Raw genomic sequence first — 14,848 nt, 5'->3', positions numbered from 1 at the left:
CAACATAACACAGACACACACACACACACACACACACACACACACACACACACACACACACATCACATATGCTGCTGCTACCGTCTATTATCTATCCTGTTACCTAGTCACTTTACCCATACCTACCTCAATTTCCTTGTTGCCTGCATATCGGCCCTATGTATATAGAGTACCACAGTATGAGTCATAATAAACATAAAACCTAGCGGTCAAATAAGGAAATGGTTCCAATCATTTTTCCAGGTGACTTTAATCAATATGTTTGCTTGTTTTGACCCTCCAAAAATGAAATGCTAATTAGCTGCTAATGTGGCTATCATAGAAATCTACAAATGCCATGATGATCTGAACGAGACTGCTGAATCAAGGCAAAAGTAAGAATCTCTGGATTCTTCATTTAGTAATGAATAAATTGGCAAAATGTCTTTAAATGGACAATTCTGTGAGCTGTCTTGTGCACGTTTTAAATTGACACAATACCTGTGAGCAAAGGTGTTAGCTAGAGATTACGTGCCGGATCTTGCAGGGATTTGTAGTCTGAGAGTGAATAGAGCCGAATATATTGATAAAAGCCACCCTGTCTGAGAGAGATTTACATAGTTATCAAAATGCCTACATGAAACACAGCCCTTATTTTAAGTGTTTCTAAAATTCCCTATGGGAAAAATAAATGGTGGAAAAACGAATGGAGCCATTTCCCTGTTTGACCGCTAGGTTTTATGGGTATTACGATACCTCCATTGTGGGGCTATACTATCATTGCTCATTGTGTATTTACTCCTCGTGTTACAATTTTATTATATTATTATAATGTTTTAATATTTTTATTGTATTCTGCATTGTTGGGAAGGGTAGTAAGTAATCATTTCACTTTGACTCAACTCATATGACAATCAAAATGTTATTTAGTGGTGGAAGTGTCAGGGGCAGTACTTACTGGTCTGGACTGAATTTCTTTAGCATACAGAGGTTGAAGAAACTCAGAGTCCCCCTCCAGTTTCAGGCCCTTCTCCGTTATTCTTAAATTGCCCATACCATCCTGTATAGAAAGAGAAAAGGAATAGGATATGGTCAATATTTAAGTATGAGTTGAGGGAGTTCCATCTGCTGATGGTACTAATGCAAACATATCATGAATTCATCTCATCCATACTTCATTGGACATAAACATATTGATATAGGCATAAATCAACTAGCTACAGTAATGGTGTGAATACCACAATATCAAGCACTGAATATTGGAACAGTGTTCACAAAGCCCCTATCTGTTTCTCTGTGTTACTGAACCATGTCAGACTAAAGGATATCAAGCAATGATGAGCAGAGCTTTGGAGAACAGAGAGGAGTTCACAGAGCGCCTTTGATTCCAACAGGTTTGACTTTGACCTTTTGCTTCCCCTGGTCAATAAATAAGCATGGTGGATCACTGTACAGATGATATACTTGTCTGATAAGAGACAGGAGCTCTCGTTCTCTCTCTATTCCTCCATGTGATCATCAGGAGATATTTGATCCATATTTGATCCTGAGTTCTGAGGAGGATTACCAAATGGAGATCAAGACCCGTGCAATCCCTCTGGATCTGAATGCTTTAAAACACCTTCTGACGATCCCTCCTCTCTCCGTCTTCCCACCTCTTTCTACCTTCTCTATTCCAATTCTGACAAGATAGTGAGAAATGTAAAGTGAGATCTGAACGTGGCTTGAATATGTATATATCTATCCTGTGGATCGGCAAACCATATGAGATGATATAGCTGATAAATGTAAGTAGCATAGACACTTTGAAGAAGGCAAAAGCCTATGTGATGACTAGATATATATTTTTTGCCACTCTGCATTATGTCCACCTTCCCACTATGGAGGAAAGTGACTGTCTTCATCATCAGATTCAGCCATTGATTTACATCAAAGATTCGGATTCACTCTGTCCTGCTTTTGCTGTATTATTATTCACTCGTTACCCCCACAGCTCTTCCATTTCAGAAGCTATCTGAACCATCACTGAAGACGCACAATAGTTGATATAGTCACTTGTTCATCCTCTTCATCTCTCCCTCTGTTACAGAAACTCACATCCCCAGAGTTTGAGCATCTGAGACATGCTGTGACACTGTGTATAAATGCACAGATCTCTGAGTACTGTAGGAAACTCGAATTCCAGGAATTCCACCGATTTTGTGAGTCTTGCACCTCTCCCAAAAGTGCGCAACATGAGAGTAACACAGCTAACAACCCACTGGGTAAAGATGTAGTTTCAAAGTGTAGTTTTGATTTACATTTGGTTGAGTTGTCAACTAATGTGAATTCAATGTGAAATCAACAACAAATATCACCATGTCATTTGATTTAGGTTACAATTTGGGTAATAAACAGCCAGTTCCCTTATGTTGATTACTTTTTCAAATCCAATCAGTTTTCCACATTGACTCAACATAATCACATGGATTTTTTTTTTTAAATGATGTGGAAGCAACGTTGATCAACCAATTTTTCGTCCCAGTGGGAAGAAACTTCATCATTATGAAAAGGGAGACTTTTTCATCTTTGAGAAACTTTCTGGCAACGTAACCTGGGGGTTTGAAACCGGTGCTGGACTATTCCTGGAATGTTTTTGGACAGAAGAGTTGAAAGGTAACAAAACCTAATATCCTGGACAATTCGAGGTGAGATAGCCATAATCTCTTACCTCCCACACACACTTGGGTATAGGAATGCAACAGCCAGTGTTTTTTTTTCTCTCTCTCTCTCTCTCTCTCTCTCTCTCTCTCTCTCTACTCTCTACTCTCTCTCTACTCTCTCTCTCTCTACTCTCTCTCTCTCTACTCTCTACTCTCTCTACTCCCTCTCTCTCTCTACTCCCTCTCTCTCTACTCCCTCTCTCTCTACTCCCTCTCTCTCCCTACTCCCCCTACTCCCTCTCTCCCTACTCCCTCTCTCTCCCTACTCCCTCTCTCTGAGTGAGCAGTATGGTGCGGGGTGGTGTGGGGAGGACAGGCAGGAGGCATGTCATGAATAATGCAGATAGGCACTCATTGACAGAGGAGCACCAGTACACTCAGGTGTGTCTTCTCCTCTCTTCTCTGTTTCTCTATTTTCCTCTACTCTCCTCGCTCCACATCGCTCCGGTCCGTCGGGAATCAACAAACCTTCACTCGCATGCCACAGTTTATGCAGCATCAAAGAGTAAATTGATTTCCACTCAACACATCTTGGCACGAATGTCACTGCTCTGGGAGTTTGATATTTATTGTGGACCCAAGAATGTGGAATGGAGCGTGTGGCTTGTGTGTAGCTTGCATGTGTAGTGTGTGTGTCTGTGAGCATGTGTGCATGAGTGCCTGCCTGCATTTGTGTGGGTGCCTCCCTGCCGGTCTGCCTGTGTCAGTGTGTGTGTGACAGTGTCCCTGGCTAAGATGTAGATTCCATCTCTTGATGTAACTGAGGGATGGCGGTGAGCCAGCGGGAGCGAAGCACACAGCCAAAACAACACTGCTCCTTGTCGACAGCTGTTAAGGGTCCTCTCTGCCAAGCCACCAGATCTTATCTGCCACGCTGACAAAAGGAGACAACGACACAGCAGCAGCACACATTTGCATGAGAGTCAGGAGGTTGTTCGCCCCCTGTTAGCTAATGAATGCACATGCATCAGTACAGGTGACCTACCTGCTGAACAGAACCAAGCTGTCAAGCTGTGCCAGGCGTAGTGGGCTGGGCAGGAGACACAAGGTGATGGGGCAGTGTCTGGGACAAAGGACGCTTTGAGACGTGAGAATGCAAGTGCGTGCTCTCACACATACACGCACAGATGTGCACACAAACACACACAGATGGCGTACACACACACACACACACACACACACACACACACACACACACACACACACACACACACACACACACACACACACACACACACAGTACACAGTCTCTCACTCCACAACCGGAGAGAAAGTGTGGGACACTTTGAAATCACTACGATTCATAATGTCAATATTGAGGGATCTCAGAGCTATTATCTAATGACAGCATCAACATGTAACTTATTCCCTCATCACTTGAGGCAAGAACAAATAAAGTGAGATGATTTAAACATCTTTATGACTAACAGAGAAAATGATTAGTTAGCTTTTTCTATATGCTGTAGTCACTGCACAGGATCTATTTATTAGAATACTCATAAAAATCATAAAATCATGTATTTTACTAGGAGAGACAGTACTTTTCCTTTGCAAACTCTGCATGACTGTACACAATCGCTAATTTGAGTTTAAATGATTAGCAAACATTCCTTCCCTGACTGAGTCATTGCAATTATTAAATTGCCGAAAAACTATTCTACTGAATCATGTAAAGTAAGTATAACACATCAGTGGATATAATAAGAAGACTGATGAAAAAGTGGAGGTAAGAAGAAGACTGATGAAAAAGAACAGATGAGCTTTAGGCCTAGTTCATATTGTCCGGTAAAACAGTAGGTTGTTGCTATGTTAGAAATAGATGTAGATATGTAGATATGATTTTCTCATTTGAAATGACAGCCGTTGTTTTCACTTTAAATGCCTTCTGTCACTACAACTTGTCCTAAAGTGAAAAAAATTAAAAATAAATAAATGACAAAACAGACAAATGTCTAGCTCAGAACATTTTGTGCTCTTTCAACGCTCCTTTGCCACCCTAGTGGCTTTGCTTGCTACTTCAGCTCTAAGTCCTCAGTAATACATTTTGACAATGCAATGATAAAGTTTCAACCCTCTGATTACAACACCACAGCCCGTCTTGCAGACGATTCCACTTATTCCACAAGTGATAGCTGCAATTCTGCTGTGGTCATGTAGCTATATACAGTGCCTTGCGAAAGTATTCGGCCCCCTTGAACTTTGCGACCTTTTGCCACATTTCAGGCTTCAAACATAAAGATATAAAACTGTATTTTTTTGTGAAGAATCAACAACAAGTGGGACACAATCATGAAGTGGAACGACATTTATTGGATATTTCAAACTTTTTTAACAAATCAAAAACGGAAAAATTGGGCGTGCAAAATTATTCAGCCCCTTTAAGTTAAAACTTTGTAGCGACACCTTTTGCTGCGATTACAGCTGTAAGTCGCTTGGGGTATGTCTCTATCAGTTTTGCACATCGAGAGACTGACATTTTTTCCCATTCCTCCTTGCAAAACAGCTCGAGCTCAGTGAGGTTGGATGGAGAGCATTTGTGAACAGCAGTTTTCAGTTCTTTCCACAGATTCTCGATTGGATTCAGGTCTGGACTTTGACTTGGCCATTCTAACACCTGGATATGTTTATTTTTGAACCATTCCATTGTAGATTTTGCTTTATGTTTTGGATCATTGTCTTGTTGGAAGACAAATCTCCGTCCCAGTCTCAGGTCTTTTGCAGACTCCATCAGGTTTTCTTCCAGAATGGTCCTGTATTTGGCTCCATCCATCTTCCCATCAATTTTAACCATCTTCCCTGTCCCTGCTGAAGAAAAGCAGGCCCAAACCATGATGCTGCCACCACCATGTTTGACAGTGGGGATGGTGTGTTCAGGGTGATGAGCTGTGTTGCTTTTACGCCAAAAATAACGTTTTGCATTGTTGCCAAAAAGTTCAATTTTGGTTTCATCTGACCAGAGCACCTTCTTCCACATGTTTGGTGTGTCTCCCAGGTGGCTTGTGGCAAACTTTAAACAACACTTTTTATAGATATCTTTAAGAAATGGCTTTCTTCTTGCCACTCTTCCATAAAGGCCAGATTTGTGCAATATACGACTGATTGTCGTCCTATGGACAGAGTCTCCCACCTCAGCTGTAGATCTCTGCAGTTCATCCAGAGTGATCATGGGCCTCTTGGCTGCATCTCTGATCAGTCTTCTCCTTGTATGAGCTGAAAGTTTAGAGGGACGGCCAGGTCTTGGTAGATTTGCAGTGGTCTGATACTCCTTCCATTTCAATATTATCGCTTGCACAGTGCTCCTTGGGATGTTTAAAGCTTGGGAAATCTTTTTGTATCCAAATCCGGCTTTAAACTTCTTCACAACAGTATCTCGGACCTGCCTGATGTGTTCCTTGTTCTTCATGAGGCTCTCTGCGCTTTTAACGGACCTCTGAGACTATCACAGTGCAGATGCATTTATACAGAGACTTGATTACACACAGGTGGATTGTATTTATCATCATTAGTCATTTAGGTCAACATTGGATCATTCAGAGATCCTCACTGAACTTCTGGAGAGAGTTTGCTGCACTGAAAGTAAAGGGGCTGAATAATTTTGCACGCCCAATTTTTCAGTTTTTGATTTGTTAAAAAAGTTTCAAATATCCAATAAATGTCGTTCCACTTCATGATTGTGTCCCACTTGTTGTTGATTCTTCACAAAAAAATACAGTTTTATATCTTTATGTTTGAAGCCTGAAATGTGGCAAAAGGTCGCAAAGTTCAAGGGGGCCGAATACTTTCGCAAGGCACTGTATATACAGTTGAAGTCGGAAGTTTACATTCACTCAGTTTGGAGTCATTAAAACTCATTTTTCAACCACTCCACAAATTTCTTCTTAACAAACTATAGTTTTGGCAAGTCGGTTTTGGCAAGTTTTGGTAAGTCGGTTAGGACATCTACTTGTGCATGACACAAGTAGTTTTTCCAACAACTGTTTACAGACAGATGATATCACTTATCACAATTCCAGCGGGGCAGCAGGGTCGCCTAGTGGTTAGAGTGTTGGACTAGTAACTGAAAAGTTGCAAGTTCATATCCCCGAGCTGACAAGGTACAAATCTGTTGTTCTGCCCCTGAACAGGCAGTTAACCCACTGTTCCTAGGCCGTCATTGAAAATAAGAATTTGTTCTTAACTGACTTGCCTCGTTAAATAAAGATAAAATAAAATAAATTGTGCTTACAGCCCAACACCGTGCAGGACGTTTTTCATTTGCCAGAGAACACCAAGATTGGCAAATTCGCCACTGGTGCCCTGTGCTCTTCACAGATGAAAGCAGGTTCACACTGAGCACATGTGACAGATGTGACAGTCTGGAGACGCCGTGGAGAACGTTCTGCTGCCTGCAACATCCTCCAGCATGACCGGTTTGGCGGTGGGTCAGTCATGGTGAGGGGTGGCATTTCTTTGGGGGGCCGCACAGGCCTCCATGTGCTCGCCAGAGGTAGCCTGACTGCCATTAGGTACCGAGATGAGATCCTCAGACCCCTTGTGAGACCATATGCTGGTGCGGTTGACCCTTGTTTCCTCTTAATGCAAGACAATGCTAGACCTCATGTGGCTGGAGTGTGTCAGCAGTTCCTGCAAGAGGAAGGCATTGATGCTATGGACTGGCCCGCCCGTTCCCCAGACCTGAATCCAATTGAGCACATCTGAGACATCATGTCTCGCTCCATCCACCAATGCCACGTTGCACCACAGACTGTCCAGGAGTTGACGGATGCTTTAGTCCAGGTCTGGAGGAGTTCCCTCAGGAGACCATCGCCACCTCATCAGGAGCATGCCCAGGCATTGTAGGGAGGTCATACAGGCACGTGGAGGCCACATACACTACTGAGCCTCATTTTGACTTGTTTTAAGGACATTACATCAAAGTTGGATCAGCCTGTAGTGTGGTTTTCCACTTTAATTTTGAGTGTGACTCCAAATCCAGACCTCCATGGGTTGATAAATTTGATTTCCATTGATCATTTTTGTGTGATTTTGTTGTCAGCACATTCAACTATGTAAAGAAAAAAGTATTTAATAAGAATATTTCATTCATTCAGATCTAGGATGTGTTATTTTAGTGTATTTCAAGGCCTACCTTCAAACTCAGTCTCTCTTTGCTTGACATCATGGGAAAATCAAAAGAAATCAACCAAGACCTCAGAAAAAAAATTGTAGACCTCCACAAGTCTGATTCATCCTTGGGAGCAATTTCCAAATGAGCGGAAGGTACCACGTTCATCTGTACAAACAATAGTATGCAAGTATAAATACCATTGGACAACGCAGCCGTCATACGGCTCAGGAAGAAGACACATTCTGTCTCCTAGAGATGAACGTACTTTGGGGTTAGAAGTGCAAATCAATCCCAGAACAACAGCAAATGACCCTGTGAAGATGCTGGAGCAAATGGACACAAAAGTATCCATATCCACAGTAAAACGAGTCCTTTATCGATATAACCTGAAAGGCTGCTCAGCAAGGAAGAAGCCACTGCTCCAAAACAACCATAAAAAAGCCAGACTATGGTTTGCAACTGCACATGGGGACAAAGATTGTACTTTTTGGAGAAATGTCCTCTGGACTGGAGAAACAAAAATAGAACTGTTTGGCCATAATGACCATCGTTATGTTTGGAGGAAATAGGGGAGCCGAAGAACACCATCCCAACCATAAAGCACAGGGGGGCAGCATCATGTTGTGGGGGTGCTTTGCTGCAGGAGGGACTGGTGTACTTCACAAAATAGATGGTGTCACGAGGCAGGAAAATTATGTGGATCTATTGAAGCAACATCTCCAGACATCAGTCAGGAAGTTAAAGCTTGGTCACACATGGGTCTTCTAAATGGACAATGACCTCAAGCATACTTCCAAAGTTGTGGCAAAATGGCTTAAGGACAACAAAGTCAAGGATTGGAGTGGCCATCACAAATCCCTGACCTCAATCCTATATAAAATGTGTGGGCAGAACTGAAAAAGCACGTGAGAGCAAGGAGGCCTACAAACCTGACTCAGTTACACCAGCTCTGTCAGCTGGAATGGGCCAAAATTCACCCAACTTATTGTAGGAAGCTTGTGGAAGGCTCCCCGAAACGTTTGACCCAAGTTAAACAATTTAAAGGCAATGCAACCAAATACTATTTGAGTGTATGTAAACTTCTGACCTACTTGGAATGTGAAATGAAATGAATGTGGAATGCTGAATAGTCTCTCAACTATTCTTCTGACATTTCAGATTCTTAAAATAAAGTGGTGATCCTAACTGACCTAAGGCAGGGAATTTTTACTAGGATTAAATGGAATTGTGAAAACTGAGTTTAAATGTATTTGGCTAAAGTGTATGTAAACTTCCGACTTCAACTGTACATAAATATACGATATATAGTGGAATTGCCTTTCAGATTGCTCTATGCAGCATCCAAATACCACATCTACTGATCGAGGCCTTCAAAGCAAAGAGAAGCCAACACCACATCATCCATCAAGAGTATTTTGGCTTTGAGGAGGAGAGTAAGAGAGAGTGAGAGGGAAAGAAAGGAGCAGATGGAGAGAGAGGGAAAGAGACGATGGAGACAGACACAATAGAGAGGGAAAGAAAGTGAGATGGGAAAGAAGAAGAGGAGCGAGACACAGAAAGAAAAAGAGAGGGGTGAGAGAGAGAGATATCTGTCCCATTGAATTAACCTGGCAAAGTGTGCACACCACTCCATCTGAGTTTGACCCTGATTTAAGAGATGGGGATTCACTGTCAGTCAGCTGCTATAGATTTCCTATTAACTTCATATTCATTCGGGCTGTACAACACAACCCTGAGCCGCCTATAGGAGTGCTGAATCAAGATGTGCCATGACAGTGATTGATATGCTGTGCCAGAACACACTAGAGCCCCCTCCCCGTAATGGATGGCTCATGATACAAGACCAAAAAGTGCAATCATCACCTCTTCATTTCTCATCTCTCACTGCTAATTGTAAACAGTTATTATTATTTTTTTTCAGGTGGACATGAGGGAGGCTGAAAGGGCTTCTAGGAAGAGGCAGTGATTGTCACGCTCAAGCCCTGACTTTGTGACTGTGCACTCTCCGAATTGAAGAGACACAGTTTGGACATTGATTGACTGGGCTGATGATGAAACGCAATGTCCTGGAATTGACCTGACCGAACCGCTCAAGCAGAGGGAAGTTGACTGTCCACCACCACCACCTGCAAACTTTGTTTCCCTCCAAGACGACCGCAAAAACTAAAGTGCCTCTGCAGCATTCCCCGTCACTCTCTGTTTGCACACCGAGACACTTCAAATTAGGTATTTTTCATAGCCTCCTAGCATCTCCCCCAGATCCATGCCACTAGATCAGGATTCCATAACAACCTGCATGTACAAATTTACGACACCAGGGCTTTATTGACTCTGAGCAGGGAGATTGAATAGCCTTGTTTTCAAGGCACAACATCAAAGGGAAGTGCTGGCTTCAAGGTCTTAATAGATTCTGCCACAGCAGAGTGGGGAAGGCTTTTTACTCCCCTACTGCAGAGACACTGGACAAAGGCAAGCCTCTTATTCACTCTCTGTGCTCCTTTTCAATATGACTGCTATGGTGCCTCCCCCCAGTAAAAAAAAGTATTCTCTCTTTGTCATCCTCTGTCTAACACTGAAAAACAGGCAATTTTCTTGAGATATTTTACAGAAGAACCCGCTGTATGTTTCTATTGAGCTATGATATTTTGCACTGTCCTTGGACCCAGTTATGAAAGCTATAGCCAATAGTGCTGTATAGATTGTCCTGTCTATTTTAGCAGGGAAGTGTCAATGTATGTTCCCTCCGGACTCGAACATGGCCCTGCCACTATAGAGATAATGTTTTAATTGGTTGGAGGTGACCTGTATAACGCTACCTATGATTAACTAGAGCTGTGTAGAAGAGAGTGTTGGGGCTTATGTGTATTTTTGTGTACATTTTTTTCTGTGGAATGTACTACACTGCTCTACTACGTTGTTGAGATACATCGAGTTTCCTTGCAGGCCTATTTGGCAGGAAAACTGTGAAGCGAGCTGTAGCCTATTGCCTGTTTCTGTTTACGAGTCTTTCATTAAAGAATGTGAAATAATGCTGTGTTTATTTGCTACTTTTCATTAAATCATGTAGCTGTTCTTTAGGCTATGGCCTAACATACATTTGTTAATATGGGCAAAATATTATAGCATAGGCTACCGAATTTCTGAATGTAAACAGTTCATGCAAAGATTTTGGGATCTGGTAAAAGGCCGACATTTGTGCGTTCCAACTCAAAATAGACTGCCACATGACAAAATAAATAGAAACATGACAAAATAAATAGAAACATGACAAAATAAATAGAAACATGACAAAATAAATGGAAACATGACAAAATAAATGGAAACATGACAAAATAAATGGAAACATTGTAACAATAGCTAGCCTCTATGATTAAAGGAATCGGAGTCCCTGCAGACGACACTACAGTGGTAGGCTTGATTACCAACAACGACGAGACAGCCTACAGGGAGGAGGTGAGGGCCCTCGGAGTGTGGTGTTAGGAAACAACCTCACAGTCAACGTCAACAAAACAAAGGAGATGATCGTGGACTTCAGGATACAGCAGAGGGAGCACCCCCCTATCCACATCGACGGGACAGTAGTGGAGAAGGTGGAACGTTTTAAGTTCCTCAGTGTACACATCACGGACAAACTGACAGCGTGGTGAAGAAGGCGCAGCAGCGCCTCTTCAACCTCAGGAGGCTGAAGAAATTTGTCTTGTCACTGAAAACACTCACCCACTTTTACAGATGCCGGGCTGTATCACCGCCTGGTACGGCAACTGCTCCGTCCACAACCGTAAGGCTCTCCAGAGGGTAGTGAGGTCTGCACAACGCATCACCGGTGGCAAAGTACCTGCCCTCCAGGACACATACACCTCCCGATGTCACAGGAAAGCCAAAAAGATCATCAAGGACAACAACAACCCGAGCCACTGCCTGTTCACCCCGCTATCATCCAGAAGGCGAGGTCAGTACAGGTGCATCAACGCTGGGACCGAGAGACTGAAAAGCAGCTTCTATCTCAAGGCCATCAGACTGTTAAACAGCCATCACTAACATTGAGTGGCTGTTACCAACATACTGAGTCAAATCTCTAGCCACTTTAATAATTAAAAATTGGATGTAATAAATGTATCACTAGTCACTTTAAACAATGCCAATGTTTACATACCCTACATTACTAATCTCATATGTACAGTATATACTGTACTCTATACTTTCTACTGCATCTTGTCTATGCCGTTCGGCCATCGCTCATCCATATATTTATATGTACATATTCTTATTCATTCCTTTACACTTTGTTGTTGTGAAATTGTGAGCTTACTTGTTAGATATTACTGCGTGGTCTGAACTAGAAGCACAAGCATTTCACTACACTCGCATTTACATCTGCTAACCATGTGTATGTGACCAATAAAATTTGATTTGATTTTAAAGCCCACTATGTTACCTATTTGTTATCATTAAATGTCCCGAATAATGGATTGGAAAATATGTTGGGTGTCGTGAAATAGACTAGGTAGGCTATCCTACACAATTGTGCACAGTAGCCTACATTGTTGTCCAACACATAGAAACATATGAAAACATTATCTCATTACCTTGATTATTTCTCTGTTAAATAATCTAGGCCCAACTGTAAATCAAGCAGACAATAGCAGATAATCAACATAAATGTAGGGGTATTGGATTAGATCCAACGCGGATCACAATTGTCTTCACTTGCGCAATGAATGAGACATGAACATTTTCTTGACATTCTTCCAAATAACGTTTTCCCGCCCTGGCTGTTTTTGCATGGCATGCTACAGTGTTCCACAACAGTTGTTTGTCACTTGACTGTCTTTCAGAAAAATATTTCCTGGATGATGGTCAACAATATCACTAGGCCTAACTAAACAGCTGGATACCAAATGCCCTCCCAACATGTGAGGTCTGTACCTATATACGTACATGTTAGGTGAATATTTCTGTAAGAAGCATTCGATTTTGCAATTGCGTACATCATTTTGGATTTGGGTGCCAATGAAAACAGTTTAATGGACTAAAATATCAATATGAACATTTGATAAAGTGGTGCTGCCGTTAATAGTGCACCATCTCATATACTGAGCAATACTTTGTCCTGCTGATGGCTCATAAGGGGTTGATGGGTTTTGTATTCAGATAATTGATTAGACTAGATCAGATCACACCTAGCCTACTGGTCAATCAGCTGTAGTTGTCTGGACACTTTCCTATGTACAGCGCATGTCCGTCATATTTCCTTATATATTTTAGAATACAACTGGAAGCCTATTGATACAGACTTTACATAGGCTATTGGTGCTGATCACTAATATTCCTCAAATCTCTGGAATTATTTAGTATGCTGCCGACAAAACAGCTGGGCAGAATATCTAATAATTAGCCTATCCTAAAAACTCATCACAACTATGCTGAAAATTAATGAATTTGTACAGCCCTTGCTAAAGCCAATTATGGCGTTTGAGTAGGCTAGGTTTATTCAAGGAAATATAATGGGCCTAGTTTCATTATATTTATAAATAGATTTTATAGAGCAAATTGAAAGAACATTCATTATTACAAGATTTAAATAACTTTGTTGTGTATTAATGAATATATTGGTAGGCTTATGAATGAGATTTTTTAAGTTATTCGCCCCAATCCTGGTTTATTTATTCTGTCTTTTATTTGATTTCACCTTTATTTAACCAGGTAGGCCAGTTGAGAACTGTTCTCATTTACAACTGCGACCTGGCCAAGATAAAGCAAAGCAGTGCGACAAAAAACAACACAGAGTTACACATGGAATAAACAAAAGTACAGTCAATAACAATAGAAAAAGTCGCGGCAAAAATCTATATACAGTGTGTGCAAATGGAGTAAGGGGGTAAGGCAATAAATAGGCCATAGTAGCGAAGTAATTACAATTTAGCAAATTAACACTGGAGTGAAAGATGTGAAGATCATGATGTGCAAGTAGAAATACTGGTGTGCAAAAGAGCAAAAAAATTTAATAAAAAAATATGGGGATGAGGTAGGTAGTTGGATTGGCTATTTACCAATGGTCTGTGTACAGCTGCAGCGATCGGTGAGCTGCTCAGATAGCTGATGCTTAAAGTTAGTGAGGGAGATATAAGTCTCCAACTTCAGCAATTTTTGCAATTCTTTCCAGTCATTGGCAGCAAAGAACTGGAAGGAAAGGCGGCCAAAGAAGGTGTTGATGACCAGTGAGATATACCTGCTGGAGCATGTGCTACGGGTGGGTGTTCTTATAGTGACCAGTGACCTGAGATAAGGCGGAGCTTTATCTAAAAGGAAAGCAACGAATGCAGAGCATTTTATTCAATATTCCTTTATCCTGGCTCTAATGTTGATTTCACATGGGAGATGTCTTGCATTTCCACTATTATACACCATCCCCATCCAAACTGAGACTCTGTAGAGGAATTTTAATCTGTGTAACTGCTTAGTTATTCATCGTTCCCCAAGGGTAATTGTGTGGCGCCACATGGTAGAAAACGGGTCACAAACGGCAACGTTTAAAAAAAAAAACATCCTATACAGTATAATTGCTTTTAGTGTATTCTGTACAGTATGAATAAGAGTGAGTAGAGTCAATTTAATAAAAAAAATGTATGCCTGTGATTCTAAAGCTTTTCATTTTGACTAGTTCGTTGAGGTAGTACGTTGAATAGTCCTGCATTCCCCCAATGTTATCTCCCATCCCCGAAGATAGCGAGTCAGCCCTATATACTGGGACAAGTTGTCAGAGTTATCTCCTGTCTATGTTTTGATCTCTACATTTTGGTTATTTTCTCCCCATGAAAAAACCATAACCTTCAGGCTATGCCACATCAGAAGTGGCATCCTGGGCATTCACTGGGAATCTACAATATTGTCAAGGCTGTTTAAAACTAAATTGGATTAGTATTTTTAAGTCTAAAATATATTCATGTCTATTTTTCACGTTATTGTATTATTATTATTATTATTATTTAGCAAATACTATGTCATCAAAAAGTGAATCCCATCATCAGATAGAAAGACACAGAGGGAGAGAGAAGGAGAG

The 14,848-nt window shown here is 41.4% G+C and overlaps 1 protein-coding gene across 3 annotated transcripts in view; it reads right to left on the bottom strand.

Moving 5' to 3' along the window:
- Positions 1-14,848, bottom strand: part of LOC112257895 (delta-sarcoglycan) — a 336,928-nt gene that overhangs the window by 53,452 nt on the left and 268,628 nt on the right. For all 3 annotated transcript variants that reach the window (XM_024431816.2, XM_024431817.2, XM_024431815.2), the window contains exon 3: positions 938-1,039. In XM_024431816.2, coding sequence (XP_024287584.1) covers positions 938-1,039 — 102 coding nt within the window. The remainder of the gene's footprint in view (positions 1-937; positions 1,040-14,848) is intronic.

This window comes from Oncorhynchus tshawytscha, linkage group LG09 (genome assembly GCF_018296145.1).
Source record: "Oncorhynchus tshawytscha isolate Ot180627B linkage group LG09, Otsh_v2.0, whole genome shotgun sequence".
Taxonomy (NCBI): domain Eukaryota; kingdom Metazoa; phylum Chordata; class Actinopteri; order Salmoniformes; family Salmonidae; genus Oncorhynchus; species Oncorhynchus tshawytscha.
Note: the sequence above shows the minus strand (reverse complement) of the source record. Positions and strands in the feature narration are given on the sequence as shown.